The sequence below is a fragment of the Serinus canaria genome, chromosome 17 (genome assembly GCF_022539315.1).
Source record: "Serinus canaria isolate serCan28SL12 chromosome 17, serCan2020, whole genome shotgun sequence".
Classification (NCBI taxonomy): Eukaryota; Metazoa; Chordata; class Aves; order Passeriformes; family Fringillidae; genus Serinus; species Serinus canaria.
Window position 1 is genome coordinate 1,008,326 of NC_066330.1, and position 23,034 is coordinate 1,031,359.

Consider the following 23,034-nt stretch of genomic DNA (forward strand, 5'->3'; position numbering starts at 1 on the left):
AGCAATCTCATGTGGACATGCCAGCCCTAATCTCACTCCTCCAGGCCCTTCCCATTGTGTGGGATGAAAGGCCAGCTCAGAGGCTCCCGTTAATTGCCAGCTTTCTGTTCCCAGTGACAGGTGTATTGTCTGGAGGAACAGACCCAATTGTGTCCCTGCTCTGTGGGACATCAGCTGCTGATATTCCAGAGCCTTTCAGGGAGCTTGGGCACGGCTGCTTATTTAGTGCCATCATTTACAAATCTGTGTAGCCCAGAAACTTAATAGAAAAAACAGGAGCTGCCTGTATCACTCATCTTTTTGGTGCTTTTTTTCCTCAGGCTAACTACTCCTAAATCTCCCATCCTCCTACCAGCAAGACAGGGCATTTGGGTCTGATCCTCTTTGAAACACTAAATCTTTCTGATACCTTTTTTCCATACTTTTCTAATGAAGGGGTTTTGCTGTTTAACCACACACCCACTGAGCACTACTTGAACCTGGAATGACAGCCAGGAAAACCTCTGCAAACAGTCATTTCTGTGAGGTGTCAGTGTGCACAGGCTGAGGTCCCAGCCATCCTGGGGAGATGGTTCCTGTCCTCTGGAGGCCCTGAGGAACACCCTCAGCAGGGATCTGGGCTCGGGGGACAGTGACTGTGCCTGCTCCATCGAGTAAACAGAGGAGCTCTGGCGCCCAGAGTGAGGACAGGCAGCAGCAAGAGAGCTCCTGAGAGATGAGAGGAAACATACAAGAGCAGTACCAGCCCCAGATTGCATCTGTCTTTCCCGTTTTTCACATGAAAGGCTAAAGCTTTCCATACGTGGATGTTGCGCAGCAGCAGAGCTGCAGCCACCAGCAGCCAGAAACACAGCAGACCATTCAGCAGATGGCCCAAGCCTCCTCTGCAGGAGCCTGGCAGAGAGAAACCATCTCTTTGCTGGCTTTAATCACGCCAGGCACAAGACAGGAGGGTCTACAAACAACTGGCAGAAGCAGTTCCACCTCAGTTTACAGGCACAGATGTTGAGAAAGGGGAAGCACGTCCTGTCCAGCTGAGCCCGGGGCTCTCCACAGTTCTGGAGCTCAGGTAACTCAGTGAACATTCCCTGCCTGGACTGGGAATCCCCCCTCTCCTCCCTTTTGCTGCCATCCTGTCCCAAGGAGGGAGACAGCCTGTTCTCCCATCTACACCTCTGCAGAAGCTGCTCCCAGTCAGGAAATGGCTCTTTCAGAAGCTCTGTGGAACTTCCTTCACATCTCACTTCATCCCCTTGCCTGCACCACTTGTCTGCTCCAGCTCCAACCTCTTCTTTCAGTTTCAAAGTAACGAAGGCATCCTCTTGGACTCAAATCAACACTCCATTTCCTCTGATGAATGTAGGTATGCCAAATAAGTCTGCTTTGGGGAGTTTCAGTTGCAATGAAGAGGATCCCAGTAAGCTCACCTTCTGTCCTGCCTGGGCAAACACTTACTCCACTAGTTTTGGTTTAGCCACAGGTTGGTAAAGTTTGAGTCTATCTAGTTCTGATCCCGTCAGAATTGTATTGAAATTCTTCTGACAGATTCTTGGCTTGCAGCTCGCTAACAGATCGTTGTTGAGGCGAGATGTTTGAGATTGGAGTGGTTTGGAACAGGAGAGACACATGGTGCCTTTATTCTCCAGTTCAGCCATTATCTCCCTGCCTGGCTCCTCTCCTGACACAGGTTCACCTTGGGACATTACAGGAGCTGCTGTTTGGGAGCTGGGAATACACACCAAGCAGGAGTGTGCTGGAATATGCAGCAGACACAGCCGTGGTGAGGGGTCAGGAGCACATCAGTGCCATCACCATCACCTCCTGGCCAGTTTGCCTTGCCTCTGACCAGCTCCAGTGAGAACCTGTCCTGGGCAGGGCTGGGGGGTCATGCAGAGCCCAGCCTTACCCTGTAAGACTTGGCTTTTTCTAACTCCTTCATCCTAGAGAGCAGAAAATTGCCTGGTGATTTCCTCTGGTTACCCTGCAACAGCATGTTTGCCTCTCACACTGCGAGAGCAGGTGCACCCTGAAAATTCTGTCCAACATTCCAAGGAACCCAATGTGTCTTCAGAAGGCCCGAGAATTCAAGATGTCATTTGTCACTCACACTTTGGGAAAGCACTGAACACAAAACTGGGAAAGCAGGCAGGTGTCAGTGCAGACACCAAAATACCTGGGAGTCTGTACCTGCCACACACAGAGAAGAGAGAGCTCAGCTCCTGCACCCACCTGCTGAGAAAGCTCCAAACATTCCTCCCATCCCAAGCAAGTTTTAAAAAACGTGTTTGGAGTGCTATTTAACTTCCCTGTCAGGTGTCTTGTAGGATGACAAACCTGGATTGCAGCTTGGTTAAGGCTAGAAACAGATTTCAGGACTGCTTTAAAAAAAAAAAAAAAGAGAAAAGTTTGCGTTTTTCAGGCGTGAGTGCAGTTCATTGCAGCAAGCTGAGGTGAGCTCTGAGGTGTGCAGCCCTCTGAGGTGTTCCCAGAGGTATGACAAGCACTTCTTTAGAGTGGGACCACAGAATTAACAAGTAATTAAACCTGGCACTCTCCTCCCCAGTGTTTATTCTTCTTTTGGACTTTTTGACATCCCCAGCTCTCAGAACAGCCCCATCCTCCAGCCCTGCACAGTGGGTGTCCAGGGACCCTCCTGTCACCCAGCACTGCTGCCAGGGCTCGGGGACACCCCAGGGCTCTCCAGGCCATCAGCAGGTCCTGGTGTCTGCAGGGCCCTCCAGCCCTCTGTGTACAATATAAACACAGCAGTGGGGAAAAGCCCATGGCAGGCGGTCAGAGATTCCATCCTTTGGACCACCAGTGGTGTCTCCATGGATGGCACTGGAAACAGGCATCCCAGAGAGCTGAGGGAGGGGCAGGGCTGTGTCTGACCCTCAGACCGGCGTTCCCAGCAATAGGTGGAGCTGGAGGTGCACGGAGGTGCCTCTGGAGCAGGGAGGAGAGGCACCTGCACATCTGCAAAGGGCCAGCCCGGGGACCTGCCAGGGTGGGAGAAGGCACTCTGTTTCTGGAAGGTAAAACAATAATTGTGGGACATCTGCTGAGTTGTCAAGGACCAAAAGGGAAATAAAGCTGTTGTCCCCTCTAGCTAAAACCTGCTGTTTCCTTTTCCCCAGACTCCCCACCACCAACTGCTCCACAGTTTACATGCCAATCCAATTTTGATGCCTGTAATTCACCCCAGAGACTGTTTATTTTAACTTTATCAAGTGAAGAGAAAAACAACTGTGTTAGAATGAAAAAAGAGCATCTGGCAGCAGGGTATTCTGTCCCTCAGACACGTTCCCAGCTTTCCTGATGCACAAGAACATGGGATTTCTGTTACCCAGGGGCTGAAAGAAGGGGAGAAGAGCGTGCAGAGTGCAGCTTCTCTGGGTGTTTACTTTAAGGATGGTCTTGCCTGGTCTGGTGGCTTCTTTCTGCAAGACTGGCACAACCAAGAGAGAGGCTGGTGTTTGGATTTCTTCCCCGTTTTTGTTCTCTCCCATTGGCAAGTGTTTGGAGCATTGGAGGAAAAACTAGACATTGCCCAGCAGCTTTGCCCACCCATTGTTCATCTGAAGAACACCCTGATGGAGAAGAGCAAATTTCAATAATTAGGAGGGACAGTGCAGACATGCAGGTCTGGTTGGACACAGGGGACCCCGGGTTCATTTTCCCGCGAGAGAAGGGTGTCAAGTAATTAATATTTAATGATTTGAACAAATGGCACTTTATTTTTTTAATCTATGAGGTTTTTAATTTCAGGCACTTATAATATCTCGAAAGAAACAATATGTGAACTTTGGAAAAATCTCACTCTCTGCCTTGCTTTTTGCACATCCTTTCTGCAGATGTTCCAGAAGTTCTGCTCTCTGGGGATACATTTGACCATTCCTTTAACGGTTTGGGACACTGGAGGAAAAGTTAAAAGGGAGGCTGCATGTAGTTTACTCAGAAAGCACTAAACTAATTTTAGTGACATACAGCGGAGCTCCTGCAACTTTGAAAATGGTTTTTTGTTTGGGTTTTTGTGTTTGTTTGTTTTTTCTGGTTTGGCTTTTTTTTTTTTTTTTTTTTTTTTTGCGACATAACCATTCCATTGTCAGCATGATGGTATGGGGTCGGTATGGGGTCGGTTTCGGGTCGGTTTTGGGTCCGTTTCACGCAATTTGTACGGGCAGAACCCAACGCTCGGGCCGGGCCCCGCAGCGCCCCCCTGCGGCCGCCCCGCCCGGCCCCGCCCTGCCCCGCCCCGCCCTGCCCCGCCCCGCTAGGCCCCGCCCCATCTGCCCCGCCCTGCCCCGCCCCGCTAGGCCCCGCCCCATCTGCCCCGGTCCGGCCCCGCCCCTCAGCGCGCGGCCCCGCCGCCATTTCGCTGCCCCGGAAGCGCTCGCGCATCTTCCTTCCCCCCCCCCCCCCCGCCTCATCCCGTGTCCGGCGGAACATGGCGGCCGTGTCCGTGCTGCGCGCGCCCGCCGGCGGCTTCAGCTTCGACAACTGCGCTCGGTGAGGCCGGGGGAGCGGCACGGGGCCGGGGGGAGCGGCGGGGGCCGCGGGGCCGGGCCGGGCCGGGCGGCGGCGAGGGCAGCGTTCCGCCCGGCCTCACCGGCCCGCTGTGTTGCAGGAACTCGCTCCTGGAGGCCGAGCTCGCCCAGAAGGGGCTGCGGGTGCCCGCGCCGCGCAAGACCGGCACCACCATCGCCGGCGTCATCTTCAAGGTGAGGCGGGCGGCGGCGAAGCCGCGCCGGGCCCGCGGCGGAGGCTCCGCGCTGCTGAGTCAGCCCCGGTGTGCCCGGCCCGGCCCGGCCCGGCCCGGCCCCCGAGCTGCCCCCTGAGCGTCCCGAGGAGCGTCCCGCGGCCTCGGGAATAATTCTCCTTTCCTGCAGGATGGCGTCGTCCTCGGAGCGGACACGAGAGCGACTGAGGGTATGGTTGTTGCTGACAAGAACTGTTCGAAAATACACTTCATTTCCCCTAATATCTAGTAAGTGTTACAGTGCTTTGTTGGGTAGTAAATTGTTTACTGGGTACGTTATTGCGTATTGTTGGTATTGGGTACGTTGTTGCGTATTGTTGGGGCTTTTAGCGGTGTTCTTTACTAAGAGCAAATGCTAAGCTCTTTCAAAATTATATTTTATTAGCAGGGCTTGGGAGTTTGTGGCATTCCATTTACACATTTACTCTTTGTGCTAGAACTTAATTCCCTCAATTTTACAATTTGAAAATTTCAAATTTGTTGCCTGAAGCGTGGCGGTTTCTGTCTCCTTTTCCTCACTTGCTGATTGCGTTCCTCAGCTGCTGCGGTGCAGGTACAGCTGCAGACACTGAGATGACAACTCAGCTGATCTCCTCCAATCTGGAGCTGCACTCCCTGTCCACGGGCCGGCTCCCACGAGTGGTCACCGCCAATAGAATGCTCAAGCAGATGCTGTTCAGGTAACTGGGGGGGTTTCTTTTTTATTACCTGTGCTGGTAAAACCACCAAATAATGCTTAAGGAGTGTCCTGTCTCAGCCTGCTTGACCTGCATAACTTCAGGAAAGATTTCATAATTGCTCTTTGCTTCATGGGCTTGTTAACTGAGATGGAAGAGAAATGGAGTCGGTGGTGTTTTACAGAATTAGGCACCAATCACACAAGAACAGAGGGGTATTCATTTAATACATAATCACACCCATGAAAACTGCTGTGTATCCTTGTGGTGAGAAGGCTGGACCAGTAACAGAGAAACGTGCAAGCTTATAAAACTGGGAGTGATTTGCAATAGAATCGCTGCCTCAGAAAGTCTGCTGGACCCTGAAATAAGCCATATTCTAGTACATTTCTTACTTCATTGCTGCCAGCTGGTGGAAGCTCTGCTCAGTGCAGAGCTGTAGCTGCTAGCTGGGGAGCAGTCCCCAGCCCCTGTACGGTGTTGAACAGCCCCAGCTGAGCCCTGGGCCCCAGACTCACAGACAAACGTTCTCCCAGGTACCAGGGCTACATCGGGGCCGCGCTGGTGCTGGGGGGAGTGGACGTGACGGGCCCGCACCTGTACAGCATCCACCCCCACGGATCCACCGACAAGCTGCCCTACGTCACCATGGGTGAGTGCTGCTCCCCGGGCACGGCAATGCTTCACACTGGTACCTAAAGGGCTTTCAGCTAGAGCCCCCTGTGTGCTGGGAGCTGCGTGGGCATCAGACCACAAAGATAAAGTTGTACCTGGATTTATAAGGCGGGTGCACTGTTCTGTTTCCTTACAAACGTGGGCTGGGATAAAGCTCAGCTGCAAGGAAACTGATATTGGGAGCTTTGCTGTGTGTGTTCCACACCGTAAAGCACAAGAATTGTGGGAGTCCCAAAATCTTGGTGAAAGAAAAAAAGAATTCCTCAGAAACTTGATTTACGGATTGTCCCAACTCATGGTTTGTACAAATTTCACTTGGGGAACTTGTGTATTATTTGGAAGACTTGGGTTATTTTAAAAGGAAGCTTATGTTTGGTAGAGCCATGGAAGTGTAAGGGAAAGTTCAAATAAATGTGTCAGAGAACACATTTGATTTGATTTCATTTTGATCTGAAAATGAAGTGTGTCAGATTAGTAAATCAGCCTGTGCCTGATGCAGCTTTTGAGCTGCTTTTGTGGTGGGAAAATACACATTTATGGATTCTCATTAATATTTTCTGTTTCTGTCTGGTATCTTTGGCTAGAACACCCGCTCCGGAGGCGGCGGAGGTTCCCGTTTTCGCGGTTGTAGCGGGTCCGGGCTGATGAGCGCCCGCAATTAGCGGGGCCGGGCCGGGCCGGACCGGGCGCTGCGGCGGCGGCGCGCGGCCGCTGGGTGGCGCCGGCGGGCCGGGCACGGCGGGCCGGCCGCGTGACGTCATCGGGGGCGCTGAGGGCTGAGGGCTCTGTGGGGCCGCGGGGAACCGGGAACCGGCCCGAACCGGGAACCGAACGGGGCTGCTGGGAACCGGGAACCGGCCCGAACGGGGCTGCGGGAGCCGCTCTGCTCTCCGCACATGCTAGCTTTCCTGGCTTTCCTGCCTCAGTTTTAAAAGCTTTAAAATGCGGCCTGTTGGGGAATGCTGGCAGCCCCTCTTTCCCTCCACAAAAATAGCACGGAAGCAGACTTAAGTTCAAACGATGAGGAAGTAGAATATCAGCGGATTAAGTTCCATATAGCTTAAACTTCGGTTTGCTGCGGGCAGTGCCAAGTTGTGTGGTGCCCACAGGTTCTTTTTGGCCACGCTGTCACACAAAGCCCTTCTCAGCATCAGGGTCCTTCACCTTCTCACCCCTGGTGCACTGACACTTCCTCCAGTGACCAGGGTCTGTCTTAGTAAAAAATTAGGAAATGCATGTAAGTGAAAGATAGAATCGAGACAGCAGAAATACTATGACCAGTCTAATTTAAGATAACAGTTGGAAATGTATTTCAGTCTTACATAGATTAGTCTATTGTTTTTTGAGGTATTTTATTCCAAATGTTCGAAAGGAGGTTTATTAAATCAGGGGAGGTGTGTTTGGCCAATTAACTTCTGGAAATTAAATAGGAAAGGTGGTTGAGAAGTTGAGTTTTATTTTGGTGTGCTGGTCTGTCTGGATGGACAGTGGTGTCCCGCCTTGCAGGAGAGATTTAAAAGGTACACAGTGCTTACTCAGGAGTGAGAACATCAAATTAAACTGTTTATGCTGACAAAGGACAAAATTGGATTTCAGCAAACGATGCAAGATTGTCTGATTGCTTGGCTTGTCTAGGAAAGCTTCTGGCCAAGGCTTATAATGAAATGCATGCATAAAATTAAAGCACTCGAAGTGTGTAGTTGAGCTTTCGGAAGCAGGCGGAGTGCTCAGGAGTCTCTGGTGGCCGGAGCTGCTCCCCTGGTGCCAGTGGTGCTTCATATTCATAAATCAGCTCTTCATTGCAGTGGCAGTGGCGTGCTGCAGAGCAAGAACTCCCACTGCTGGGAGCCAGCCCCCAGCCAGGAGCCACGCTGAAAAATGATCCCAGTCCAAGGGGCTGCCGAGATCACGGAATTCTTACCTGGGATGAGCAGCAAATTGAATAACAATGAGTGCCTGTGAATAAATGCCCTGTCAGGGAGCCTTGGCAGTGATGGATGAGGAAGTGCTAAATGTTGCTCTGGTGTGGCAGCAAACAGGTCCTTGGGTGAGGAGATGGACTGTACCTGGCAATGAGAGCTTCGGGGAAGGTTCAGCTGAAAAGATCCAGTGCATCTGCTTTAGAAAAGCTCCTGCAGTTTTAATTCACATTGAAAGTTACTGTGAGCTGCACTTTTTTCTATCAATAATTATCTTTCACTTAAAATCAATACTGAAGTGGTACAACTGCTCGAGTGAAGACCAGATGGTATTTTTAAAGTCACTTTATTAGAGCTGCATGCAGAAAATTTAACACCTTGCTTGGAAAAATTAGGAAATGACCAGTTTTCCTTAAAAAAGAGAACAGTAAATTCTCTTATTGTTTCATAACTTACCTGGTTCATGCTGAAAAGCATTTGCCTCAGAGTAGTTTAGCTTCCGAAGTTCTATAGAATTTGTTTGCAGTTCATATTTTTATGTATGCAGATATTAGATAAATTCTTTCTGAATATTTGGTTCTGAAGTGTAGCTTACTGAAAATATATGCAAAGTAAATTCTTTGGAATCGAGATGGCATTTTTTACTTGATGTTAAGTGTAAGCATTCTTAGCAGATAGTGGGTTTTAAAGATCTGAAAGGGGTTCTTCCTGAATGCTATATAATACAAATAAATTATGACTTTGCTAATTATCCTTATGACACATTATCACATGGCTTTCCTGGAGGTTTTGATGGATTTGAGGGTGAACTGCTGCTGAATCTGAGCTGGTAGTGACTGAAATAAGTTACCGTGTGTATGAGGTGGAGAATCCATCCCAAGTTAATGGATGGTGTTTTGCTGTGTTTGGATTTTATCCTTCTCCAGACTTTATGTTTGGGAATTGTGAAGCTTGTTTCTGCATAAAGGCAAAGCATGCTTGTTAAAAATGAATTATTGGTGGGCACTGAGTGCACGGACAAGAGAGCAGCTGTTTCCCCACACACAAACAAGTTCTCCATAGACCCTTAATATCCAAGTTTTCTGTGTTTTTATAGGAGCTGCAATAAGAAAACTGTGCTGGCAGTGTTTATTTAAGTTCCCAGTTTTATTGCCCACTCTCCTGTCACAATGCAGCTTTCAGGAGGCAGCTGGAGTGGCTGGAGCATTGTGGGGCTGTTTGGAAGGCCAGTAGGGTGGGACAGGGACAGAGGGGTGGGTGCAGTGGGACAGGGACAGAGGGGTGGGTGCAGTGGGACAGGGACAGAGGGGTGGGTGCAGTGGGACAGGGACAGGGAGGTGGGTGCAGTGGGACAGGGACAGAGGGGTGGGTGCAGTGGGACAGGGACAGAGGGGTGGGTGCAGTGGGACAGGGACAGGGAGGTGGGTGCAGTGGGAAGGGGAAGCTCCCAGCACGGCTGTCCCTGGCTGCATATATCCAGGCCAGCCCAGCAGTGCAGGTGGCTTTGCTCAGCTCAGTGCTCCAGGGGGTGTCTGCACGCCAGGAGGGGTTCCCCCAGCAGCTCCTGGTGCTGTTGTCAAACATGCCTTGTTTTGATGGAGACACTCAGATGTGTGCATTGACTGGTGTTCCTGAAAACACGGGGCTTACATCTGGTGCTAGGAAGAGTAAAGAGTTTTCATTGTGCTATTTAAGGTCAGGAAATTCTGTTCTTTCAGAGAATGCTTAGCTGTGCTGCGAGGCTTTTGCTAAGGAAAATTTTAAATGTAAGCTTGTTTAGAATTTGTAAGCACTAGAGAAAAAATGAAGCGAATCTGTTCAGCTTTTCCAGCTTCCTGTTCTGCTAGAGCCTCCTTAGCATCTTGGTTTTCAGATGTAAATGTCTACATGTAGGTTTAATTAAGTTAAGACTTTAAACAGCTCTTTCAAAATTTACATTATAGGACTGTTTGGATTTATTTATTTAAGGTTGATAGTACATTTGGCATTTATTTGTGTCTTGGTAACATAGTGAGATAAATAATTAAGTGTAATTCTTTATGTATAAAGGATTTCATGTACTGTAACATAAAATTCCCCCTGTCTTTTTCCTTTTTCTGTTTTTCGTTTTTAAGTTACTGTTTTCCTGCCCATAGTTCTTTTGGGAACTTCTTTTTAAAAGGAGCTGGAAGAATTCAGCATGAGCCATTTATGCATTTGTGTTATTGATAATTTTTTATCTTTCACTAGAAGTTTTAAGATATTAAGATCACTTTTTCCCAACTAAATAGCTAATGTAGTAATTTTGTTCAGCTAGTACATTTTATACTTTTTTTTGTACTTTTTCTAGTCTTTGTTCTCTGGTTTTGTCAACCTTTCCCCAAGAATGTGGGCTTGGTTTGAGACCATAGCCTAGACTTTTTTCCCCCTCTCATTAGAACTATTCCTATACAATTCCAGAAGAATTATTTTTTTATTGTTCGGGTTCTTTTATTTGTTTTGGCACATGCTTTATTTTGACCTTGTTTGAAGGGTCAGTAAAATTCCTTTTATTTGTGATTTGTTCTGTGATATCAGCTGTTTGCATCAGCAGTTCAGTTTTGCTATTAGTTGCTTAAAAATCTTCTTTATTCTCAGTTTCAGCATTTAAAAAATGGAGTTGTGTATTGCTCCAAGGTGTAAATGAATAGTCATTGTCTGCAATAGAAGTGCATACTTAGAGTGTCCTACTGCTTTTAGATGTGATGTATTTGGTACTGTAAAGGTAATGATCCTCAACCACAGCAATATTCTGTAACAGGAATATCTGTCATATTCATCAGGATTACCATGTTCATTGATTTGTGTCTGTAAATCTGCTGTTTCAACCCTTTAAATTTGATCTATAATTGGACCTCCTTAAATGGTTCAGCTAAGGTAGTCTGTATTTTCTCAACAGTGTCACTGTCAGCTTCTCCTTTTTCATTATACATTCAGCAGACTTGATAAAATCAGCAGGACACCTCATTTGAAACTGTTTAATCGCTGCCTTTTGCTTTCACTAAACCATTGAGGTGGTCAAGCGATATACACAAATCATTTTAAATAGGAAATATGGCTTTCTCTGTGACCCAGCTAAACAGATAGCACTATGCAAAACAAGTTAAAAAGTAATAAATGCCAAAAAATCTTCTAATTGGAGTAAAAAATTGCAGGTAACTTTATTCACTCCCCAAAAGTAGTGCTCTCTGAAATATGGGTAGGGCCACCGACAGACAAGAAAATCTTCCTGAAGGCTCACACTTTCTGAACAAAGCAAGTTTACAGTTTCAAATAGTACCATCCTGCTTTTTGTGTATAACTGTGACAAAAAACACATTTATAACCCTGCAGTCACAGTGCTTTGGGCAGAGATGGCTCCTGTTCCATCACTGCACTTGTACTTCATCCTTTCTGGAGAGGAACGTAAGTCGTGGCTTTGTCTCTGGCACTTTGTTCAGCTGTTATTGCCCATTATTGTAAAAATAATGGCACAGAGCAGGAGCACCATTAACTGTTTAACTACAGGGGAAATCTGCTGGTGGCAGCAGCCCCCTGCCCTGTTCCCACTGCTGGGCTGCTCATCCCCAGGCTTGGAGTCATCTCCTCTCTCCAGCACCTCTGTAAGAGGGGCAGGCACGGACGTGGGGTGGGAGGGATGGAGGAGTAGGGACTGCAAACTGTGGCATTCCCCTAACTCTCTGTTTCTAACCCCGTTTTTGTACCCTGTGTTCAAGATGGTAAGAAGAAAAGGCTGTCAGGATGGGCCTGTGCTGAGTCTGTGCCCAGAGCTGTACCCCCAGGATTAAATCGGGCTCTGACTTAGCTTCCTCTGCACTGAACAGTGTCTACACTATGGTGGGCTTGGTTTGGTTTGTGCTGATGAGATGTGCTGTATTTTTCTCTAAAAAATTGCCATACCCAAGTGCCCTGGCTGAAGGGGTGTCCTGGTGTTGTCACCACAGGTTCTGGATCGCTCGCGGCCATGGCAGTGTTTGAAGATAAATACAAACCCGACATGGAGGTAAGTCCTGGGCTTTTAAACCTCAGTCTTTCTTCTCCCAGCACTCCTCGTCAGCTTAAGAATTTAGGAGGTTTGGAACTTTAAAAAAGGTAAATATGCTCTAGTTTTGCTGTACTTAAAATGTACTAATGTCAGCTTTCTGCAAAGCTGTAAAAATTGATGGGTAAAATAAAGAAATTTGCAAGAAGCTGTATTTATGTATGGGAAAATGTGTGATTTGAATGTAGGTGAAGGCTTTAAAAATATACAGCTTACTGGTTATAGTTTACTTCAGCGATTTACCAGCCCCTACACAGTCAATATTTTTGTTTTTCTGTCCCTCTGTCCTTCTCTCTCAGTCTCGAACAAAGTCTTCATATGCTCCTCATTTTTGTAATGCAGCTGCTGTGGGTCATTTCCTCCCCCTGAAGTGCACTGTGCTTTCAGGTGATAGTCCTCTAAATCCACAGTTCTCTACAAAGCTGGTAAATGAAGTTTAAAATGTGAGATGATCTCTTGTACCTTGGTACATCTCCTGACAAATCACAGTGTGCAATTCCAGCAGATTTTTAAAAAAGCAGTCAGCTGCCCCACCTTGTTTTGAGAAGTTTGCCATTACTTAATTGCTTCAGCTTTAGTGAAAAGCAGTTTTCCAGTTATCCCTGGCCCCTCTCCTGTCAGTACCTAAGCAAGAGTTGTAGTTGTGCAAAGTTAGGGACACACAGTGGGATCGGGATCGCTGTCATTTGGGCAGCATCTGAAGATGCTGGACTTCTGGCCTCAAGTATATTTACAATTGTTATCAGAAATACTGGAATATGTTTAATGGGCTCCCAAGTGTCTCTGGGAAGGATCCTCACACCAGATGGCTGATAGAGAGAGAGGGGGAGAGGAAGACTCTGTTTTTCCCTCTCCCCTCATGCTGCTGTAAGAATGAGAGTCTCCTTTTCCAGCCTCCTGTGTGACTGTGCACTTGGCATGTGTGCCATCCACTGAAAACATGGACTGCAAATCCCTGGAAGCAGCAGCTCCAGCACAATAGTCCTCTTTCCAAGATACAAATGGCAAAGAGCTGTGCTGTGGGACTGAAGTTTTCATTTATTCTCAGCTAGCTTTCAGGCTTAGCTTTTAAGTCATTTCTTGTGTAAGAGCAACCAAAAAAGGCACCAAAAACTGGTAAATCTCTAAATTTTCCTATTTAGAAAGGTCATCCTCATTAAACTGTCTTCACACACAACCATAAGTGGCAGCAGATAGTCACTTATAACAAGCATGTAGAAATGCAGCCTACCAATTTGTTGAAATAGATATTTAGATCTTTGGGACTTGCATGCACCTTAACCCTTCCAGGTTTTCCTGGATAATCTGTTATCTAGTAACAGTTCAGGAATTGTGTTAACCAAACCAGCAAAGTTTCATGTGATAAAGTTCAATGGTACTTTTAAACACTTCCTCATAGTCTGTTATGGCTGTGAGTTTGCATTTACATTCTAAGTCAGATGTGGGATTTTTTTCCCCAATAAATAAATAAAATAACAAATATTTATATTGAAATTAATCCAAATTAAATCTGAAACATGCTATGTATATTTTACATAAAGCTGGCTACGAAATGGCAATGAAGATAAAATTGCTGGAGATTCAGTTAATAAAATTGGTAGAAAATTATTATTTTTCTGTCAAGATCAATGCTCCTTTCTTTTGCACTAATTGTCAGAATAGCTTGCTAGGGCTACTGGAGGGTAGTGGTGTGCTTCAAGACCATCACATCACAGAAAAATGATTCAAAGGCAAACTGTCCTGCACCCTCTGGTATCAACTTGCAAATTAGCATCTGGAATGTAATTAAACAAGCTTAATGAAAGTAGCAGCTGAATACTTCTGGAAAAGACAATCAGCTTTTTTGCCTCTGATATATATTCTGTACTATTGAAGCTGATCACCAAACACATCGTGTGAGCACAGTTAAAAAAAAATTAGCATTTATTTGAAGAATAGGAACTGTTTTTCATTCTGTTATGCTTTTGGCATGCACTGGTGTCCCAGGAGAGCCATGCCACAGCAGATAGTGCACAATATTTATAAATCCATGACAGGCAATAATAGCAACTTGAAAAATTCTTTTGCTAGAATTTCAAGTTGAGAGCTGCCAAAAGCTGAGAGGATCAAATCTGCAGTGGCAGCTGCTGTGCCCTACAGTTAGAATCATAGACTTTGAAGATGCTCAACTAAAAAAAATAAAAAAATAATAAAATAAAAAAAGACTGCAGGCTTAGCCAATTTTTGCAGGTTTCTAGAGCCCTGGCTCTCTGCCTTTTGAAGATGAGTTGCTGAAGCTTCTCCCAGTGCCTGAGGCATGCTAACACCAGCAGGATGTGTTTTTTTCCATAGACTTAGTGTGTCTTCAGATTTAAGTAGCACATGCTTTATCAGTGCCAGCTGTGATGGTCCTTTCCCTGGCTGCAGCACTGGAGAGGATCTTTACCCACCGTCCTTCAGGGGAGCTCTGGAGATGGATGGTGACGTCCCCGAGTGCCACTTGTGCAGCCTGATTTATGGAGGCAGGGTTTGTGGGGAAGGAGTGCTGGCCTCTAGAGGAACCATTATAGATCGCTGAGGATGGGAACACTTTCAGCCCTGAAGGCCTCTAGATGCTTCAAAAATGTAATGCCAAGCACCTAACTACTGTGGAACAATATTAATCTGTCATGTGGGCAGCTATAGATCTGCTTTAAAAAACGTAAGTGGAAGAGCAGCACATCTAATGGAGAGTTTTGAGCTTAGATCTTTCATTGGAGCCAGTTTTTCTTGCAATAGAGTCACCACTGGTTTTAAACCTTGCAGTCATTTTGTAAATGCATTTGTGCCTTCTGGTGTTAAACAATAGCAAAGAAATACTTTGAGTCAGTGGATATGGAAAGCATGGTGAGCTGGGAAAAAAAATGTCTACAGTATTAAATGCTGGAATTCTGCATTTATCTATCCTGTGGTGGTTGAATTCCTCAGGAGATGGGGAGGGGGGTATATTTTCTTCTGGTATTTGATTTCTGGTGTTTGAAAAGTAGAAGCATTTTGTCTGTAGAATTACTTGATGCTCAGTGGGGCTATGTTGTAGACTTCTTGTTTAAGCAAGGAAAGGCTGCTTGTAACTTCATTTCTTTTCTGTATTTCATCAAAACAGCCAGGTTTAATAAAAAGAGGGTGCAAAAGGAAGAGAATCAGAAGCTACAGAAAACAGAAGTTTTGCAAAGAAAAGAAAGTAAATCTTGGAGTAGCAAGTTAGGAGCAGAACAGGTGGAAGACAGGAGATAAGATACAGTCTGGCAGATACTTAATAATTATTTCTAGGATAGATCACCACAGAGGTGTGAGATTATACTTACAGTCATTTATTGTACCATTTCTTAAGTGTGGCAGGAAATCAAGTGATACTGAATAAAAACAAAAATACCCTGGAGGGTAAGAAAGATGAATAAGAGAGGACTGTTCTGAGTGTGTTCCACATGGAGCACAGACCTCACGGTGCTGCAGCAGCTGTGCTGTCCCAAAACCTGCTGCTTGCTGTCCCCTGGTGTGCTTCAGTGCCCCCCCCACCCCTGCAGTGGGGGCTTTGGCTCACCTGTTTGGGTGGGACCTGTGTGGGCTGGGAGCCATCTGGTGAGCAGTTTGGCGGGCAGGTTTGGGAGGAGAGGTTTTTGAGGCATTTCTGAGTAGCCCCTAATCCATAAGCGAAGTAGCTGAGGAACGGAGAGCTTTCCTCAGGACGCTCCACGTGCTCTGGGATCTTTGCAGTATCGAAATGCAAAGTAGCCTGGATGCAGCTTTTACTGTGCACCTCTAATTTCAGTAAAAAAATGCATCAGGCACTCTACAACATACAGAAACATGTAACTTTCTTCCATTTTTAAGCAGCTGACACATAGATCTTTCAAATGTTCCTGGGCCCACATTTCCTACTGTCCCTCAATATGGTAGAATTATTTTTGTTTATTAACTACTGACAACAATGCTGAGCTATTTTTGGAATCTGTCAAAAGTCTCTAATCTGCAGCCATAGTTGTCTCCCCGGCCCTGCTGCCGTGTGTGTGACAGGGTAGGAGCAGTGACAGGCTGCAGATGAGCCCAGTTCATTAGCGATGGTGATCAGCTCTGGGCTCAGGTGTGGCAGCCGCGCCGATCCCGCAGCTGCCAGCGCCGCTTTAATGACTCTGCAGGACGGTCACCACTTGCTGGGAGGTTTGTGGGCTCCTCTCTGGCAGCAGACAATGGAGATCAAGCCAGACTGTGGGAGTTAGGCTGGAGAGAGCCTGCCTGAGATACTTGAACCCCTGTTGGTGTCAAACACGGAATTAAGTAAATGGGGGGGGGGAGATGAGACAAAATCTGACTTGGTGAGCAAAAATCAGGACTTTGTGTATCTCTGCCTGTGTATTTCATTATCCAGTGACAGCAACTGAGGCTGTTAGTGGCATATCTTCACTCCTTGCTGCCAGAGCTTGTGGCACTGCAGTTTTCAGCTTTCCTGACATAGCTGTGTTCGTGTCTCCTGGAGACAGGGATTTCCATGGGTAAATATCAGGTCTTAGTGCATACAGTCAGCCAGAAAATAAAGGCTTATCATACCTGTTTCTTATTCTTGGGTTAGATCACAATTATCCTGTGGCAGCCTGGTTTCTGCCTGACACATTGGACAGTTTGTACTGTTTTCATCATCTTTCACAGAACTGTGCCGTGGATCAATTTCCTTTGTAGATCTAGTGTTAAACAGGAAATCTGGGCTGATTTGGAATATGCCAGCTAGGTATGCTCTGGCATGGCTGGCATTGCAGGAGAGGTGTTTTGTGGGGTGCTTTCTGAAGGAATGAAAGCCTGGTTTGTGTGCTGAAATCAGCAGGACACAGCCAGCAGCGCCAGTCTGAGATCCCAGAGATACCCAGCCGTGCTGCCTTCCAGTTTGCTGATTGCAGACTGTATCAAGGGAAATAAATGTTACCTTTGTGTAAATTGGGCCTTGCTGCATGTCAAAGAGCAACAATTTCTTCACCTTTCTGAAAGTAACACTTAAACTTTGTCCGTAATAATGTAGACAAGCTGGCCAGAAGCAGGGCTCTGTGTTAAGAGACCATTTCACTGCACAGGGTAGGGGGAGGACAGGTAATTATTTTTGATGCATTTCTCAGGAGCAGGTGTTCCAGTTTAAATTGTTCCAGTTTGTATATCTCCCATAACTGCAGAACACAGGCAAAATGTACTGGAAGATATTTCACATGGCACTCAGCCCGAGCGCTGCTCCCGCGGCGAGGGCCAGCAGGGCTGAGGGCAATTGCTGTGAGGGAGTGGGGAGGAGGAGGAGGTGGGAGCCAGCCTGGCCTTTATGGAGCATTTTGGTGTATTAGGAAGGATAGATTACCAGAGGGCCCAAGGCTTCTTTTCCGAATAAAACATTGACCTCCATTCCCTTCCATCCTTTTGTCAGAGGTAAAGCAATGGTCAGATGGGCAGAGTTTGCTTTATTTGAAGTCAGACATGTTATTGCTTGATATAATTTTTTTTATATGCAGTACCATAAAGTAACTTTAACTGTAGTCTTTTGCAGTGTTTGCATATCTGGGTGGCTGAGGGTCGGTGTGTTACTGCAGAGCCGCACAGAGGGGCCAGAGAAGGAGCTGCAGCCTGGCAGGATTTACAGCTCTGGTGCTGTTAAGCCGGTTCCCGTTTTGAGAATCAGTTCCCTAAAAACCCATGAACTTTACTAAGTGATGGATTGAATGAGTTTTTCTAATCATTCTTAGTTCAGAGAATGGAAATAGTGTTAAAAGAAATCCCATAGTTGTGAGAAGAGCTTGTAATTTAATTCTGTGCCATCGGAAATATGGATTGTACTAATCCCCGTGCAGGGAATGACATACAGCAACTAATGTTATTGAATAGTAGTTCCGAATCAAATCAGTTTCTTGTCTTGGCAGGTAATTTGGCATAAATTGTTAATGTAAATCCAGGTTAGTGGGGAAGACATTATTTTACTAAAAAAGATAAACTGCTGATTAATTCAGTATAGAACTCAATTACAAATTGAAAGTGTCTCTGCGGGACGCCAGTACCCTAAAGACAGCAGATGTTGAATTGATACTCCAGCATATTTCACCCTGGTATGAAATATTAACGTGGTTTATTATACTGGTGGTGTATGATATCAGAGAGGGGGTGGGGATGAGCCTGCGCTCACAGGCAGCTTCCTCAGAACAGGAAAATACTGTTATCTAGAATAATTACTAGGGACTACTGAGCAGTTTATTTGAAAGTTCTTAGCAGAAGATGGTTAGAAAAATAAACATTCAGTGATGGTGAATCCAAACATAAAACGCATAGGTCTAATTTTAAAAAGTTTTAAAAAGAGACGAGTTGTGTAATTCCTTATTCTAAGGCAGCACTGGAAATGCTCTTTTTTGGGAGAGACTTGTTAAACCTGAGTGGTTTAAAGGACACATGCCAGCCTCTTTCCTGACAGCCAAATCAAATCTATTCTTGGAGGCTGTTGGAGCCTTCCAGCCTCCCCTTACAAGAAATAGAAAGTCCTTTGTTTCTCAGATTTGTTCTCTTTGGACTTAGAGCAGACTTCAGCATCTCTTCCAGGGGCAGACTGATCTCCACCCTCACTCCCCATACACTGCTGATTCTCTTCCAGACTCTAATTATGCTCCTGTAGGTGTTTATGTCCTTCAAGAGGTATTGCTTTCTACCCCCAAATTCCCAAAACTCCTTTATCGATTTCGTTTTTGTTGCCATTGTCCTTCCTGAAGCTTCTGAATTTTTTCTTCCCTTCCCACACAAGTCTTGGGGATTCTCGTTTTAAGTAGTATCAACTTTTCATATGATAGTATTTGAAAAAAATCTCATTGTAAAAGACTATTATGGTAAGTATTTGCATTTGTTTATTCTTACAAAAATAGTTGTTTATGTTGATCTTGTACTGATTGTGCATTACATTTCAAATCTTTCTAAGAATTGCTTTGGAGAACTGCACAATGTATTACATCTCTCACAGCATCCTGGTGACCTGCAGAAGGGATTAATTTTATTTTGGTAAGAGAAAAAAAAAAAAAAATCAGGAATTTCTAAAGTTTTAAAGTCTGGAAAAGACATCTCCTTTTTAACTTGCTTGTGAAGTTAAAAAATGTGAGGAAATAGTGTTCACAAAGCCATTCCAGCTGCTCCCTTTGCTGCTGGAGCATAATGATAAACTTGTTTACAGGTTATTAGTGAAGACAGTATTAATACAATGTAGAAGTAGCCTCATCTCCTGTAGGAAAGTCTCTGTTTTCCTTCAGTAGCACCTGAAATTTGGAAATTGCTTAAGTTAGAAGCGAAAGTTGATCCAAGTCATATACAAGAATAATGTGTAAAAGTTGCTCCTTGGTGCTGTTTGGGACTCGTGGCACAGCAGCTGTGAGAGGCAATCCATCAGCTCTGAGTGTCTGCAAACTGCAACTCTCCAGATAACAGGTTTAAAGTAAAGATTTAATACAGGCTCTATCTACTATGATGTTGCAGTGACAGTTTAAAACTCATTCTCTAAATCTCAGCAGACTTTATAGCCAGCAGTGGGCCCATATAAAGCTTAATGGCATTACAACACATAAATCATCTTTTAAAGATGCTACCAGTAGCGCCAATATTAAATGCAGACAATTGTCTGCGTTATAAATAATTTATCAAACAGTGTTTCAGATGAGCCTTCCATGCCGAGTTATTTATTTTAGCCTTTGCTGCCCTGTTCCTCAGGCAGTCCCTCTGGCAGTCCCTGCAATGCTGTGGTCAGTGTAATGAAGCTCAGTCCCACGGCTCAGCCCTGCTGACCATTAGAGCGGCTCTGCCGCGCCTCCGCCAAGCGCTGCCGTTTGTCACGCGCGGGTAAATGGAGCTGCACATTGGAGTCAGGGGACACATTGTGGGCTCCGGGATGGGGACAGACAGATCGCCCCATAAAGTGCTGCTTGTCACCGCTGCCTCGCCACGCACTTCATCACTCGGCTGTAATCTCATTTAAGGAGCACTGGGGGCCCCAGAGGAGGATCTTCCCAGTTAGCTTGGTCTTTGCAACCATAAAGCAGGAAGTGCTCCTTTTATATACTCTGAACTTTTAGGGTTTTTTAAAATTAATTATTATAGTGACTCATTGAGGGCCCTGGACTTGAGACTGTGTCAGCACTTTCCTGCTAACCCCTTATTTTGTGATTGTAAGTAGCAGTCCTTGCTGAACTCCGTGCAGGATCTCTGTAAGGAATACTTGGGGGTTTTCTTGTGGCTATTCTGTTCGGCTTTCTAAATTGTCAGAAGAGGAGCAGGAAGCAGCACGGAGGCAGGGTTTTCTAATGACAATTATTCCATGTTCACAGACTGAGCTGCACTGTGTCAGTGAAGGAGCTGGGCTCTCTGTGCAGTGGCTGCCTCAGTGCAGTTACACCTCAGCTCTTCCAACTGCACTTTATGGGTACTTTTTGAACTATTTTGATAACAGTAGGGTGATAGAGTACATTTTTAAAGCAAATCAGATTTAAATTAGAGGAGTCTGTGGGGTTTGTAGTGTTGACTTAAAAGGATGAAATTAAAAGGAATAGAATGGAACAAATTCCACCTATCTGCAATAGTTTTCCTAAGCTGCTTTTCTTACACCTAACCCTCATATTGCTTAAAATTACTCTGCTTTTTCTATCACTTAGTTCTTAGACCTACACATACTTCTTTGGTTTATTTACTTTCACTATAGTACTAAAATAACCTTTGTCTGCAACAAATTATTGACAGTCTTATGTCAGTTAAGTGAAGAATTACTTGCTTATCAGGATTTTATTGCCCAAAACACTGAAGGAAAGGTACAGGTATTATTTTTGCAGCATGGCTGTATTGTTCTAGTCAGCTTGGTCAGAAGCGTAATTCAATTTATTTTTTATAAAGAGTAATAGTTGTGAAGCTGGGAGTGAAGTAAGAATTGCTGCTGTTTCTGTAGTTCAGTGGAGGCTGTGCCCTGCTGCCATGGCTGCTGGCACAGGAATGCCCGCTGTCATTCCCACTGTCCAGAGGGGCAGCAGGGAGTGCAGGGCAGGCCCAGGGCAGGCAGGTGGCAGCTGAGCTAATTTTGGGCTCCTTGAGCTGCGCTCGGGGCTGGAGCAGCTGCAGTCGGGGCTGCAGCTCCTGGCACTGCTGCTGTCACGTGGCAGGGGCCTGGCACACACAGGCTGTGAAAACGAGGCACACTGCAGAAAGCTGCATTTATCAAATTCAGCATTGACCCCATCTCTTGTTCCTGGTGTCTGGTGGCAGAAGATTATTCCAAGGTGTGAAATAGCAGCAAAGCAATGAGGAGGGAGCCTGGGAGCCTCAGCATTCCAGCAGGATCTGCTGGGTGAGCTGAGCAGCCACTGCTGCACAACCTGGGGACAAAATGAGTCCACACCTCTGTGTCCATGGATGTGTGCCAGCCTATTTCTGTTCTGGAACAGGCAGCTCTAGTTTTCAAGTAACACACCTCTGGGAGAAAGTAAGGGGTCTGCATTCTGGGGTTTGTGCTTTCTAGGTTGCTGAAAGGATTTGTGTATGTATACGATGTATACATATGTCCATATATATATATATATATATATATATATATATAGATATATATATATATATATATATATTTATATATTATATGGGTTCAACCTGTTTTCCTTGCATTCTGACCCTTTGGCCAGCTGACAGGGGCACAGGCTCCGTGGAGCTGAGGGTGCAGGGCTGGACTGAGGGGCTCTGGCACTGAAAATGTGTCTTTGACACAATTTAAAATGATACATCAGGAACGTTGGTTTGTGGCATTTCTTCCTGCTCCTCAGGCTGGCTTACAGCAGGAGCTGAGGCCATGTCAGATGGTTCCTGATGGCCCTGAGCTGAGCATGGGTACTTTGTCCATCAGCTCATTTGGAATAGCTCCAGCCCTGCCCGGGAGCTGCAGAGGGAACCAGTGCTGCTGGAGAGGCTGCCAGGCCCATCAGTGCTCCCGAGGCCTCCAGAGCAGCACCAGTCATGTGGTACTGGTGAGGGGGGAATGTGATCTCACAGATCTCCTGTAATATTCTCATGGATATTTTGATGACTTTGAAATGTTTCTGTGTAAAAGATACTCCTGACTGCTGTTGTGTAACACTGGCACTGTTGCACTCAGGTTCCTCTAACTAGTAACTGTGTCTTAGTTAATCCATTACTGTAGCAAAAGTTCCTCTTTTGTTTTGCTTCAGTGGTACAAACATAACCAAGCTCAGCATTTTGACTGCAGTACTGGTGATTGGAGGTTTGGTGTATCATTTATTGTTCCAAGGCACAGGGATGCACAGTCCTGGGAAAAGCCAGCACTGGGGCAGTGACAGCTTTTTACCCTTCCCAGGAGGAGCAGGCCAAGCAGCTCGTGCGAGACGCCATCGCAGCCGGCATCTACAACGACCTGGGCTCGGGCAGCAACATCGACATCTGTGTCATCAGCAAGAGCAAGCTGGATTTCCTGCGGCCCTACGACGTGGCCAACAGGAAGGGGGACAGGTGAGTGAGCCTGAAGCTCCTGAAACTCTGTCAGTTATTGCAATCAGTATGGATTTTGCAGTAAGCACAGCTTCTTTACTTTAGACTTATACAGGAAGTGTCTAAAGCTGATCAGTTCTAAAATTTTAAATGCAAGTTTTCCTCTGTACCATCTTCAGACTCATTTCCCCCATTTCTTTACTAGGTTTGGTAGGTACAAGTGTGAAAAAGGAACAACTGCTGTTCTCACAGAGAATGTGGCACACCTGGAGCTCGAGGTGGTGGATGAGACTGTGCAAACCATGGACACATCCTGAGCCTGGTGGGTGCTCAGAGAGCAGCTGGTGCAGAATAAAGAGGCTCTGCCCAATCTCTGTGTGTGTCTGTACCTGGTGCTGTTGCTTCTCCCTTAGAGCAGGTGAGGCTTGAGCAGGCCTGAAGGGCTTTGGGACTGAC

General features: G+C 46.0%; 1 protein-coding gene across 1 annotated transcript; it reads left to right on the forward strand.

The window, feature by feature from the left end:
- The first annotated feature begins 4,400 nt into the window (after positions 1-4,400).
- Positions 4,401-22,948, forward strand: PSMB7 (proteasome 20S subunit beta 7). Its single transcript, XM_030232938.2, has 8 exons — positions 4,401-4,509; positions 4,628-4,721; positions 4,890-4,987; positions 5,299-5,439; positions 5,973-6,088; positions 11,993-12,051; positions 22,448-22,599; positions 22,784-22,948. Exons 1-8 carry the CDS (start codon positions 4,448-4,450, stop codon positions 22,893-22,895), a joined length of 834 nt encoding a protein of 277 aa, XP_030088798.1. The 5' UTR covers positions 4,401-4,447; the 3' UTR covers positions 22,896-22,948.
- The last annotated feature ends 86 nt before the right edge of the window (positions 22,949-23,034 follow it).

Excerpts from the sequence above, each read along its gene's own strand:
- PSMB7 (XM_030232938.2), top strand. The coding sequence starts at position 4,448 with ATGGCGGCCGTGTCCGTGCTGCGCGCGCCCGCCGGCGGCTTCAGCTTC. Across the intron at positions 4,510-4,627 it reads AGCTTCGACAACTGCGCTCG|GAACTCGCTCCTGGAGGCCG; the intron begins GTGAGGCCGGGG and ends GCTGTGTTGCAG. Across the intron at positions 5,440-5,972 it reads CTCAAGCAGATGCTGTTCAG|GTACCAGGGCTACATCGGGG; the intron begins GTAACTGGGGGG and ends ACGTTCTCCCAG.